The sequence below is a fragment of the Gastrolobium bilobum genome, unplaced genomic scaffold, assembly GCF_033153095.1.
Source record: "Gastrolobium bilobum isolate Gb01-03AN ecotype WA unplaced genomic scaffold, APGP_CSIRO_Gbil_v1 utg3480, whole genome shotgun sequence".
In the NCBI taxonomy this organism is placed as follows: domain Eukaryota; kingdom Viridiplantae; phylum Streptophyta; class Magnoliopsida; order Fabales; family Fabaceae; genus Gastrolobium; species Gastrolobium bilobum.
Window position 1 is genome coordinate 64,043 of NW_026898569.1, and position 13,653 is coordinate 77,695.

At 34.3% G+C, this 13,653-nt stretch overlaps 1 protein-coding gene across 2 annotated transcripts in view; it reads left to right on the top strand.

Annotated features, from left to right (window-relative positions):
* Nucleotides 1–13,653, top strand: part of LOC133317438 (mediator of RNA polymerase II transcription subunit 23) — a 31,576-nt gene that overhangs the window by 569 nt on the left and 17,354 nt on the right. Inside the window, exons 3-16 of one of the 2 annotated variants that reach the window (XM_061519301.1) lie at nucleotides 388–487; nucleotides 617–1,606; nucleotides 3,959–4,258; nucleotides 4,753–4,968; nucleotides 5,276–5,483; nucleotides 6,703–6,986; nucleotides 7,220–7,303; nucleotides 7,843–7,937; nucleotides 8,165–8,327; nucleotides 8,459–8,704; nucleotides 10,921–11,091; nucleotides 11,313–11,426; nucleotides 11,513–11,638; nucleotides 12,407–12,555. In XM_061519301.1, the coding sequence (XP_061375285.1) occupies nucleotides 388–487; nucleotides 617–1,606; nucleotides 3,959–4,258; nucleotides 4,753–4,968; nucleotides 5,276–5,483; nucleotides 6,703–6,986; nucleotides 7,220–7,303; nucleotides 7,843–7,937; nucleotides 8,165–8,327; nucleotides 8,459–8,704; nucleotides 10,921–11,091; nucleotides 11,313–11,426; nucleotides 11,513–11,638; nucleotides 12,407–12,555 (3,246 nt within the window). Of the gene's footprint in view, nucleotides 1–387; nucleotides 488–616; nucleotides 1,607–3,958; nucleotides 4,259–4,750; nucleotides 4,969–5,275; nucleotides 5,484–6,702; nucleotides 6,987–7,219; nucleotides 7,304–7,842; nucleotides 7,938–8,164; nucleotides 8,328–8,458; nucleotides 8,705–10,920; nucleotides 11,092–11,312; nucleotides 11,427–11,512; nucleotides 11,639–12,406; nucleotides 12,556–13,653 lie in introns of both variants that reach the window. The other variant, XM_061519302.1, reaches the window with a different exon arrangement.

Here is a 13,653-nt window from a genome sequence, read left to right on the forward strand (position 1 = left end):
TGCTTTGGCAACATTTCACTTTTCTGAATCATTTATTCTAGCTAATTAGTGTGGTGCTATAAAGCTCCCTCTCTGCACGTTATGTCTGTCTATGGTGGGTAGCTTATTTTGCATTTTGCATTGCAAGAGGTTGATTACATAATATGAAGTGACCTTTGAGTCACATGGTGCCTGACATCAACCATTGTGTCAAGGCTCCCCTTCAGTTACTTATTCTAGATAACGCTGAATAATATTTAGTGAACCTTTTTGGGCTTGTAACTATAAAATGTATTGTCTTTTCACATGGTTTTTCTACACTGGTTCTTCCGATTCCGATGTTGAATAAATATGGTACTCCTATAATAAGTTTTCTTACTTTTTCAATGTGGGAATACTTAATTTCAGGAACAAGACACAAAAACGTGTACTCGCTGTTAATCGAGAGCTTCCTCCGCCAAATGAGCAGTTCATTCTAGATTTTGAGCAAATTCAGAGCCAGTTTCCTGTGAGTTTGAAAATATGCCCTGCAACTTCTTACATCTTCCATTGTTGTTTCGTCTTTGCTTTACCTTAATTGAAGGGAGAACATGAAATTTTATTACTTATGTATGTTGATACCGTGTTTTACTTTCAGGACCAAGATCAATTACGTTCTGTGACGGAAGCTATTCTTATATCGCTAGTTCTACAGTGTAGTGGTCATGGACCACGTGCAGACTTTCTTCTTTTTGTTTTACGGAGCTTATGCGGTATTGGGTACATTAACTGGGATACCTTTCTGCCATCCCTTCTTTCTTCAGTTTCTTCGGCAGAATTGCCTGTTGGTCAACTGAGTCAAGCAGTGCCAGCTGTTCCCTCGTCAACCTTATCACAGTCAGGAATGCTGCCACCTCCCAGCATGATTGCAAATTCTTCTAATTTTCAGTCTTCAAATCCTGCATCTCCATTGCCTTCTGTTCATACTATTGGCTCCCCTGCACAGTCAACTATTGAACCATTATCCTGTGCAGCTTTGTCTCCTGTCAAATCATCTGATCTTTCCTCCACTGGACAACAATCTAAACTAAGAGGTAGTCCGTCTGTTAGAAATAATGATATTAGTAATAGTAGCCTTCGCCAACTATGTTGCAAGATTATTTTAACTGGTCTTGAGGCCATTTTGAAACCTGTGACTTATGCTGAAATCTTCCACCATATGCTGAATTGGCTGGTAAATTGGGACCAGAGGCAACAGGGAGTTGATGAATCTGATATATTAAAATCATGGAGACCTGACAAAGCTGTAATTGCATGGCTACACAGTTGTTTGGATGTGATCTGGCTTTTAGTTGATGAGGGAAAATGTCGGGTGCCCTTTTATGAATTATTACGTAGTGATTTGCAGTTCATAGAGAATATTCCAGATGATGAAGCATTGTTTACACTTATCTTGGAGATCCACCGGAGACGAGATATGATGGCTATGCACATGCAAATGTTAGATCAGCATCTTCATTGCCCTACATTTGGGACTCATCGGATCCTAAATCAAACAACACCTAATATTTCAGGTGAAGCAGCAGCACACATGCGACTATCACCGATCGCATATTTAAGTGTACTAGGAGAACCATTGCATGGAGAGGTGACGAGTCACATGACTATCTCAAGAAACTCATTATTGATGCTTGAAATTGTATTTAAATAATCAGATGCTATCATATTGTTCTCAAAATTGTTAGAGGACCACTTAACATAAAAGCATATGGTATAAGGTGCCCCATAAATAGTTTTCATAACTTTGACAGTGCTCTTACTCATGGTATCTCCTAAATCAGACAACATACATATTTACAATACCCCTTTATATCTCTTAAAAAAAAAAATAACAATTGTTTTCAACTCAACACTACTTGTACAGAAATTTTAACTATTATATCGAGGCAACAGTGGTCAACCTAGAAAGATTGACTGAAAGAATAAATTGACTGAAATTGTTTCAATTAAGGACCTAAAACTCACAGATTTAGGTCTAATTGTTATCAGTGTATGGAGTCCATTTCTTTTTCTTTCCTTAGCCATGTTTTTGAGGTGCATACCAGTATTTGTTTACCCATAACGTTCCTATTTAAAAGTAAAGTTCTTAAGATACTATCCTTGCTTAAATCTACTTTTAGATTTTGCTTAATGTTATTGCAACAAATTTGATTAGCAGTTGCAGATTTATGCACAAAATTATGTTCTGTCCTAGAGGAATTCGCAAGAATTGTCTCTTCTTAAGCTTCATCTGTTCATTGAGATTTTATATTTTATTTGAAAAGGCATTTGATATTTGATTGTTTGTGACATCCATCAACTGGCATAGGATCTTTTCGCCTGCATGAATTGCCAAAGCTTCCATGCTTAAACTGTATCATTGCTCATAACTTCCATATGAAGTACTCAGATGTATTTGTTTTTAGTTATATAGAAGGGCTATGAATCTCAGAAAGATAATTTGCTGGCTGTTGTGTGCCATACAGCCTCATACATGAAAGAGTTAGGTGGTTTCATACAAGTACCTAAATTGGGAAATGAAAATTGGAGATAAGGACTTAAGTAACGTGTACTGGTGATGTATTGCAATATAGGTTCAACTGTTGTGGCTTCTGTGCTTTCATAATTTTATTGGACTTATATATCTATAAATTTAATGCTTATATGCATATTATTTGTAGAGGGCGAGCCTTGGAGCAACAGTAGGGTTGCTACTTGTGACTGGAAGGCCACAGGTTTGAGTTTGAGAAATAGCCTCTTTGCAAAAATGTAAGAGTAAGGCTGCACATAATTGACCCTCACCCCTACCCTAGCAAGTCGGGAGCCTTGTGCATTGGGAGTTTGCCATTAGCATATTATTTGTGTTTTTTTAAACTCAGACTCAACCTCCTTAATATTGTATACTTATTGGTTTTGATCTTTTGGTTCCTCTATTGTATTGTATGCATTCAATACTCAAATTTATGTTTTAATCCGTGTTTTATTTGTGACTGATGAGTGATGATATTGAATTTGACACTAGTGACTAGTGTTCATGAGTCATGATAATTCAAAAGCGCCACTTTCGTTTCTTACAAATGTTTCAAAGGAATCTATTATGGTAAACTTGGAATATTCATTCTGGTAATGTTGCTTGGTTCCACTTTTGATTTGGTCTTTTATTTTCTCACTTAGCATGTCTTATGTTTTTCCTAACTAAATAAATGGTCATTCAGTTAATAACTTGGACTCTGTATAATTATAAGTTTTGTAGCATACACTCATTAAGGATTGATAAAAGGGCCTTAGGAGTTGATGAAAGGATATTTGGAGCAGATTCTCAAACTGTCTGAGTGGGCAGAAGTGTTGATGTGGAATTCCAAAATTTCATGTACATTTCAGTTCTCTTATCCAGATCTAAATGTGTGGCTTGTTAGTGCTTATAGAAAGAAATGGACATATAAAGTATATTGAGCTGTTCTGAGCTGTTTATAAAGAGGATTGCGCTAGTAAATCTCATTTCCCTGTTCGCCTGGGTTTAGGACATCAATAAAGTTAAATATGACGGTCTTGCTAATTGTTTTCTTAGGCTCATACATGTACTGTTTCTCTCGCTTCTTCTAGCTTTACATACAGATAGAATATTGATGGCATTTCTTCACCTGCCTTCTTTTCATTATTTCATTATACTTATCTATATGATTAATTCTAATGGAAAGTCCAATGACTTTTCTCATGTTTGTTGATTTCTCTATTTTGACTCTGTCCTGTATTATTTAAGTTCTTCTATTTTCCTCTCCAATATTCTGCGGTCTTATTCCATTTTATTGGAATTTATCTCTGTATTTGTGCATTTCTTTCTTTTAATAGCTTATATGTGCTTGGCATGTCTGCAACTATGGTTTATATGTACATACTACTGCTATTTTACATTTGATGATAATTTGTCCCAAGTAAATTAGTCACTTATTGCTCTTTGTAGGATATTGCAACTTCTATTCAGAAGGGAAGTTTAGATTGGGAGAGAGCTGTACGTTGCATAAGGCATGCTCTTCGTACTACACCATCACCTGATTGGTGGAGACGCGTGCTGGTACTGGCTCCTTGTTATAGGCCTTCATCTCAAGGGCTTACTTCTGGTGCTGTTTTTTCTTCAGAGATGATCTGTGAGGCAACTATTGATAGAATTGTTGAACTATTGAAATTAACAAATTCAGGCAATAATCTTATCTCTCTCTCTGTCTGTCTATATATATATATATATATATATATATATGATTCTGTATGTGTGTGTGTATGTGTTGTATCATAGAGTTCTTTTTAGGTTTTGGTGTTTGGGAAATTAATTTTAAATTGCAGTGTATTGCTATGAGTTGGCCTTAAAATGTCTTGCAGAGTAGGATAGGACTCTAATTTCTTTGTAATACTTGCATCTAATATCCATTTCATATTCTTCTCTATACTCTTACATCTGTTTTGTTCCAAGATTGTGTTTATGGCCTATCTTTGGTGCTATGCTCATCTTGGATGCAAGGGATTGGACAGCATTGTTGCATCTTTTGTGCTTCTTTGTTTCCCTCTTGTCTTTTAGTCTTTTTCTTGTTTGGAGAATTCCTGATCCTCTCCTTCCTCTGATGTACTTTCTCTCCTTTTTTTCTTTTTCTAAGAATATAATCTTCTTTTATCCCCTAAAGAAAATAATTGATTCTAGGAAAGCTTTTGTTATCACATATAAAAAGCTGATTCTTTCTGAATATATCTTGCATTCTTGCAGAGATAAATTGCTGGCAGGACTGGCTTGTCTTCTCTGATATTTTCTTTTTTCTTATGAAAAGTGGGTGCATTGATTTTGTTGATTTTGTGGACAAGCTGGTTTCACGTCTTACAGAGGGTGATCATCATATGCTTAAGACAAATCATGTGACTTGGCTGCTTGCACAGATAATTCGAATTGAGCTGGTCATGAATGCTTTGAACTCAGATTCTAGAAAGGTGGTTAATTAAATGTAAATCTTGCTTCCATTGTGAAAATGTGTTCTTTCTACTTCCCTTCGGATGCAAAGACAAATTCTTTTTTGATGTCCAAAACATATTATATTAACTGCAAAATTATTCTGGGAAGGGTTTAGTACAAAATCTTCTCAAGAAATGAATATTTTTGGTGTCCGGACTTTCTAAATTTGTGGCAATCTAATGAAATAATTATGCTGGGACTCAGACTTAGGTTGGTGTGCTACAGCAATTTTATGAAATTATGTTGTGCTAGTTGATATAGAATGGACTTGGCACTGTCTGACAGGTGGAGACAACCAGAAAGATTTTATCATTTCATAGAGAAGACAGAAGTTCCGATCCTAATATCCCTCAAAGTATCTTGCTTGATTTTGTAAGCAGTTGTCAAAATTTACGTATTTGGTCATTGAACACATCAACCAGAGAATATCTGAACAATGAACAGCTTCAAAAAGGAAAGCAAATAGATGAATGGTGGAGACAAGCAAGCAAAGGTAGATTAAACATGATTATTTCATTGTGTTTTAGCCTATGACAATGTCAAATGACTAAATTATGGTTTGATGTTTGTTCATAAGATTCATTTGTAATATTTCTTATTTTACCTTGCTCCATTGTATGTATCTGAAGAAACATATACTGATTACTTGGCAGTTTTCTTTTCTTTTTGACCTCTTGTGAACATTGAAGGACTTCAATTAATTTTATTATGGATTACCTGCTGCATTAACTTATAAAATTTGCATGCCCTGCATGCTCACATCACGTGGAAAATATTTTATTTAGGGTCATTTGTTAAAGAAGCTTCATTCCTCCACTTTTCATTTTCTTTATCCTTTTTATATCATCTTTCTTCTAATGGCGCTATTATTTGGCAAAATAATTATATAAAGAGGTGCAGCCAAATCTTCATTGCCTGAATTTAGCTACATTATTATTATTATTATTGACATGTTACTTCTATGGAATATTTTAAAAAGATTAGTTACTCCTTACATCAGTTTAGATGAACATAGTTTATTGACTTCTTTTGGGAGATTTCTGTAATTGATTTACTGAGAAGTTATTGTACTATTCTTCAGCTGCTGTTTTCTTTTTTCTTTCCTTTTTTCTGTTTTTGTTGACTTTGGAGGACTGAATATCCTCTTTGTGTGTACTTCTTTTCTGGTGGATGTGATGGTAAACCTGAGATAGTTACTATGGTTAACTCTAGTTGTAACTTAGTTGCAAACTTGTAATATTTGTCTTCATAGTTAAAGTAAGTATGAGGGCGAGCCTTGGAGTAGTGGGTTACTTCTTTGTGACAGGAAGATCGTGTGTAATTGACTCTCACCTCTACCCTCGCAAAGTCAGGGGGCCCTATTGCTTTGTTGTGGGTTTTTTTTTTTTTTTTTGTGTGGGCCCTTGTGCCCTTTTTTTATAGTTAACATGAGTATATGTATTGTCCTCTAATTCTTCTCGTACTTTCTCTCTCTTTATCTTGGCCTATCTCTTTCTTTCTGTCTGATCTAATTTTCCTTATTAATATTTATAAAATTCTTCTTTTGCTACAGTCTATGCCTATATTGTTTATACTCATTTTCACATAAGTTCTATACTCTTATGTATAATTTTTGGCAGTTTGCTGATTGAAATATTATTACATTGTAGTTAAATTATCATTTAGGTGTTGATTGATTGCATTATTCTAATAATAAACACTTGAATTTTCAGGGGACCGCATGATGGATTATATGAATATGGATGAACGGTCAATAGGGATGTTTTGGGTTGTGACCTACACAATGGCACAGCCTGCTTGTGAAACAGTAATGAATTGGTTAACTTCTGCTGGAGTTACTGACTTGCTACCAGGAACAAACCTACAACAACCGGCTGAAAGATTAGTGGCTACACGAGAAGTGAGCCCACTGCCCATGTCATTGTTATCTGGATTTTCAATGAACTTATGTATGAAGCTGTCTTATCAAATGGAAGACTCTCTGTTTTCTGGGCAGGTTGTTTCTCATTCTCTGTCTTTCTCTCATGATACGATTCATTTACCAGCATGATTTTTTTGCTCCATACTTGTGGTTGTATGATTATTACAATACTATCATTGAGAGAGGCTTGGTTATAACTTTCAGTAATGATTTCCTCTTCAAAGAGTTGGAAATAAATAATTATAGTGCCCCTTCTTATAGGTCAGAGGAATAACTGTCTTTTGATATTTGCCTCATATTATGTGCAGGTTGTGCCCAGCATTGCAATGGTTGAAACTTACACTAGATTGTTGCTCATTGCACCTCATTCACTGTTTCGTTCGCATTTCAATGTAATTTTCTTTGCTCTTCAGTGATAACATTTTATGCTATGTGTTTTATATGCTAATTTGTAAATAAAAATGTTTTGTCTTTGTGAGTCTAGTATCCCTTTTAGATGGAACAACTTGTACTTTTCTATCTCTTGGTGGAAGGCGAAATTGAATATTAAATGTTGAAGTCCTGTGGTGGAACTCCTATATTTAGTAGAATTAGCTGGCAGCTGCTGATTAGTTTTCATTTTGAGGAAACTAGTCATATGGACAAATGATGTTATTGATCTAGCTTGTTGTTACAGTCAATCTGAAATGATAAATTATTTGTTTTCGTGGATTATAAGACAGACTACAAGTCTTTTAAGATTACAATATATATATCTCTGACCTTGTTCTTCTTTAGTATCAAGCATTACCTAATTCTTAACCTTTCCAGGGTTTCATGAAACATTTTTTTATCATTTTTGTTGCCACTTGTATTGTTCATATATTAAACTTTTTATGTACTGACTTGCTGATGTTATAATCACAACTCTCTAAAACATAACTTATCACAGCATTTGGTGCAAAGAAGTCCTTCTTTGTTGAGCAAGCCTGGGGTAACACTTTTGGTGCTTGAGATATTGAACTACCGACTACTTCCACTTTACAGGTGATAATTTCTGTACATGGTATGAATTTTCTTCTGTCAAAAATAAATTGAGTTTAATAAATGGTTTTAAAACTTAAAGATCCTTTATCGCCCCATCTGGGCCTTTGCCCCAAAATGTATCTGTAGTTTCCAGAAATGGAGTTAGATGGGGTGATATCTATTTATTTTGCAGGGAATTAGACATGCTAAAAGCTATGTTTCAAATATGAAAATGTCATTTTATGTAGGTACCAGGGAAAAAGCAAAGCCTTGATGTATGATGTTACAAAGATCATTTCTGCTCTAAAAGGAAAACGAGGAGATCATCGAGTATTCAGATTAGCTGAAAATCTGTGCCTGAATCTTCTTTTCTCATTGAGAGATTTCTTCTTGGTTAAAAGGGAAGGCAAGGTATTTGATTTGGTCTCAGAAGCTGGAACTTCTTTTTTTTCAGTTATTTTTCTTTTTCATTTGTGCTTACTAGTCACTCTAAGCAAGATTGAGATGCTTTATTTCTTGTGTAATTTTTATTTTTTTTGCAGGGCCCAACGGAGTTTACTGAAACTTTGAATCGAGTGACTGTTATAACACTTGCCATCCTTATTAAAACTCGTGGGATTGCGGATGCTGATCACCTACTTTATCTCCAAAATATGTTGGAACAAATAATGGCTACCAGCCAGCATACATGGTCAGAAAAAACACTACGCTACTTCCCTCCTGTTCTGCGTGAAGCACTGAGTAGTCGAATAGATAAAAGGAGCCTTGCAATACAAGCATGGCAGCAGGTTTGTTATTCAAGTTGTATTACCATATCTGCCAGCATTCTAGATCAGTAAATAATAGAGGCTCATAATGCAGTCATTTTTTTGTTTCATCCTACATAATTCTGTCTTAATTTGAAAAAATAAATTTTTTCTTTTTTTTGGGGCCCGGGGGTGATGAACATATGCAGAAAATACAAAATGGATGTAATGTAACTGTTGGAAAGTAGGAACTATATATTTTATAAACTATTAGATTTGTATTGTTTTCCTAGTTTCCTTGTTTTTCTAGTTTTCTTATATTAAAGATTGTAAATCATGCATAAATAGAAAGCTTTGCTCAGGATTTCCTCAAGAAATTACAAACCCATCTTTTCCATGGTATTAAAGCTGGTTCAAGCTGCCATCTTGGCTGGCACCCAACTTATTGTGAAGGACTGGATCCACCCAGAAATTGCTAACCAGCCACCTCTCTAAGCACAGTTGTTGGAGACCTTGTCACATGCCAACAGGCACCGCTCTATTTGTCAGCGCATGGCTTTGGTTTGTAAGACTGTCTGTCTTGTCCGGCGTGTTGATGCCACCTTGTCCTTCCTTGGTGGTTAGTGGTACACAAGAAAGATACTTACAGATATATGGGTTCAATTTTGCAAAGGGTGGAGAGATTGATGAGGATGTAAATCATAGATCAGAGTAGGGTGAATGAAATGGCGTAGTGCATCAGGGTTTTTGTGTGACCGCAAGATTCCCCTTAGGTTAAAAGGAAAGTCATATAGAACAACAGTAAGGCCTGCAATGTTTTATGGAGCTGAATGTTGGCCAACACATAGACAACATGAACATAAAATGAGAGTAGCGAACATGAGGATGTTAAGGTGGATGTGTGGTCATACAAGGATGGATAAGATAATAAAGATATTCAATGAAAGGTAGGAGTAGTAATGGTTGAAAAGATGAGAGAATATAGATTGAGATGGTTTGGGCGAGAGGAAGAGGAAGATCAAAACTTAATTGGGGGAAGGTAGTAAAACAAGACTTAATGGAGTGAGATATAAATTGTCGGACAGTGTGTCTAGGAAGGATTGAAGGAGAGCGATTTGCATTGTGGAGGATTAGACCCGTTTTTCGTCCTATGTTCTATATGGTCCCTTTTTAGTCCTTTGCCCTTGTATCTCCTTCTATTTCTTTCTTTACCTTTCCTTTTTTTTTTCTTTTTCTTTTATTTCTCTTTATTTTTCTTCTCTTGTTTATTTATTTATTGTCTTTTTCTATTTAACTTTTTTCTATTTATTGTCTTTATCTTTAGTTTTACTTTGTTTTATTTTATTTTTCCTTTTAATTGTTTATTGCTTTTTTAATTTCTAGTGTCATATATATATATATATATTTTTATCCTTTCTTTTTTTTTTCTCAATTATTTCGTACTTATTATTTGGGTTCATCTACTATCGACCCTAACTAGTTTGGGATAAAGGTAGTGTGATATTGATGTTACTAATATCTTTTTCTCATCCGTAATGTCCAAATACAGCTATTTATTCCTTAGCTGTCGTGTAACTGAGTATATGGATGTTTGCCATTACTGGGGTGTCTCTCAAACCATGAAGTAATATGAAGATTAAATACAAAGGTTTTGGTAAAAAATAAGTTGTATATTCTGGACTTTTGTGTTGCTGGATCTATAATTTGGTGTTCTGAATAGAATACCAAAATGTTAAAAAGTCAAATGTTGCCGTCTTAATACTACGAGATTGAATAGTTCCCTTGGCTTCCCTATGGTGTCTGGCTCATGTATTCTAGGGTGATTTCCTGTTTCCTGTAGAATCAATTAGATGGACGGGTTGGGAGGACATTGACACGCTAAACCTTTTGTCTTATCACTTTCCCTTTTCTAAATGCACAAGAGTGCAATTTACGTATCATGCAATATATTAATCATTTTATCATGTCAAAAAATAACAATAATGAATAAGATGCTATTTTTTTCATAAAAATAAGATATAAAAGTATGCAATATATATATATATATATTTATATATCAAAGATATCTTTTTAATATGAATAAAAAAAAAAAATTTACCAAAAAAAACAAAATATGAACAAAAAAAAAATATGTCCGAAATTTGTGGCAGTGGTAATTAATGTTATAAATTAGTGAATGATGTAACCATTAGAAATTTTTTCTCATATGCCGGTTGTATTCCTAGATATGTAAATTCATACTTGAGATACTTGTGCAGGCCGAAAACACTGTAATAAACCAGTGCACCCAGCTTCTTTCACCATCGGCTGATCCTAGTTATGTTATGACCTATATCGGTCATAGTTTCCCGCAACATCGACAATATTTGTGTGCTGGTGCTTTGATATTAATGCAGGGCCACTCAGAAAACATTAACCATGTAAACCTGGTATTTATCTTGTAACTGCTGTCTTAATGCTTACATGTCATTTTTCGGTTTCCTTTTAAAATTTAACTGCTTTGAAAATGAGTTCATCTTTGTTATATGGAACTTTTCCCCTGCGTATTTCTATTCCACTTTATTTTTTTCTTGTATAGCTCTTCCCTTTGTATTTTTAAAACTCTCATAAGACAATGAAAAAAATTAACATGTTTTCCATAATGGTCTAGGGACGCGTCCTGCGAGAATTTTCTCCTGAAGAGGTGACATCTAACATTTACACAATGGTGGATGTTCTGCTTCATCATATGCAGGTTGAGCTTCAACAAGGACATTCCTTACAGGTTAATATCTGTGATGACGCTTTATTATCTTGCACTTCTGTAGATCAGTACCTTTTTAGTAATTTTCATATAGTTTCTCTTTATAGGACCTTCTGTTAACAGCTTGTGCAAGCCTTGCCTTTTTTGTTTGGACAAATGAATTACTTCCTCTAGATATCTTGCTTCTAGCACTTATTGATCGTGATGATGATCCACATGCTTTGCATATTGTGGTATGTACATTCAAACTCAATCTGTGATTGTATTTTTTTGTTTCTTATGAGGATATATGCACACCGATCCTTGATCTTTCTTTCCAAAATAAATAAATAAATAAAAGAATGAGAAAGAAAATTTGAGAAAAGATAAAACTTGCTCATAGTGGTATTTTATCCTATTGGTGAATAGTTAATTTCATTTGTCCTTTAGATCTTATTCCGTCTGTTTGTGTCATTTCTTGCCAACTTTTGCTTGCAGATATATCTGATGTAGTAGCATTGTTTAAGTCAGGTTCGTATAATGATAAATTTTGAATCATTTCAAAAGTTGGTTCTCAAATTCTCCCTTTTACTGTAGAAATGAGGTTCTACTCGTGAGATTTCAGTCTTAGGTTTCTTGTAATGGTGATGCTGCAACATGCAATTTATTTTTCCTCCTCCTCTCTATATTGTCAGCAATGTCATATCCTCTTTCTAAACCATTAAATTCAGTACTAGTTTTCCCTCCCGAACGGATAAAAACTGTTACCATAATACTCACAGCATCCCAACAGCACATTCATAGAATGAAACACGAGCTCTGAAAGAAATCATCAATATAGTAAAGGTCATCAATCCCTTTGCATGTCTAGTGTAGAAACGCCCTGAATATATCATGATCTGAAGTTCTGAACATGAAATAAAGGCCAAGTAAACATATTTCTTATAATTATAAAGTAGGGGCAATGGAGCTTTTTTGTCTTTCTTATATGAAGATTAATAATGTTATGGAAATAATTGCAGATTAGTCTACTTGATAGGCAAGAGCTTCAGCAAAGAGTAAAAGTCTTTTGTTTAACTCGGGGGCACCCGGAACATTGGCTTTACTCAGGAATATTCAAGCGGGTTGAGCTACAAAAGGCTCTTGGAAATCACCTTTCATGGAAGGATAGGTACATTCTATTAAAACATCGAGTGACCTTGTCGTTTTTGCTGAGATCAAACATCTTTAATTTGATTCATTGTAGTTAAGAAGAACTTTCTTGAAAATGGAACTCAAACAAATATTTTTGATTTATTTATGGTGCCAATAAGGAGCATATAATCTTTATGTCTTCAGTCTCACAAGAATTTACAAACTTGTCTGTTCTTGAAATAAATGAATGGAGACCTAAAAGTGCTCATCTTACGGCTGAAACGTTAAGAAAAGAATGAACAAAAGATATGAGATTGATTGGAGATAACAAAGGATTAATATACATCTTCTGAACATAAAAATTATTTCATTGTATTATTTATCAGTTGTTTGATCTTGTGTCTTATAAGCCAGAGTCCAGAATTTATTTTTATTTTTTTAAAGAAAACTTGTTTGAAAAAGAGGAGAGAAGTTTAGAGTCATAGGACAGGACATCCTCTTAATTCTTGAAGTAAAAGAGAAATTAAAATCATAGGAAAAAGTAAATAGATATAAAAAAAGAAAATCATGCCGGTCCCACCAAAATATCATTTGAAAGGAGAAAAATTGAAAAATATTATTGATTGTCAAAAGTACATGTATAAAGGAATATAATATATACAGAGACACTAATGGGGCTAAAGGAATAAACCCAAATCCTAAAAAATAAGGAAACATTAATCTGACTAACAAAGAAACAAATATTACATATTTACAACACTTTCCTTCTAGTGGAGTAATGGATATTTATCATTCCTAGCTTGCTAGTAAGTTCTTAATCTGCCAGTGGGAAGTCCTTTGGTCAAGACATCAACAAGTTGACGACCAAAAGGAGAAAAATTGAAAGGAGAAAAATTGAAAAATATTATTGATTCTCAAAAGTACATGTATAAAGGAATATAATATATACAGAGAGACTAATGGGGCTAAAGGAATAAACCCAAATCCTAAAAAATAAGGAAACATTAATCTGACTAACAAAGAAAACAAATATTACATATTTACAACACTTTCCTTCAAGTGGAGTAATGGATATTTATCATTCCTAGCTTGCTAGTAAGTTCTTAATCTGCCAGTGGGAAGTCCTTTGGTCAAG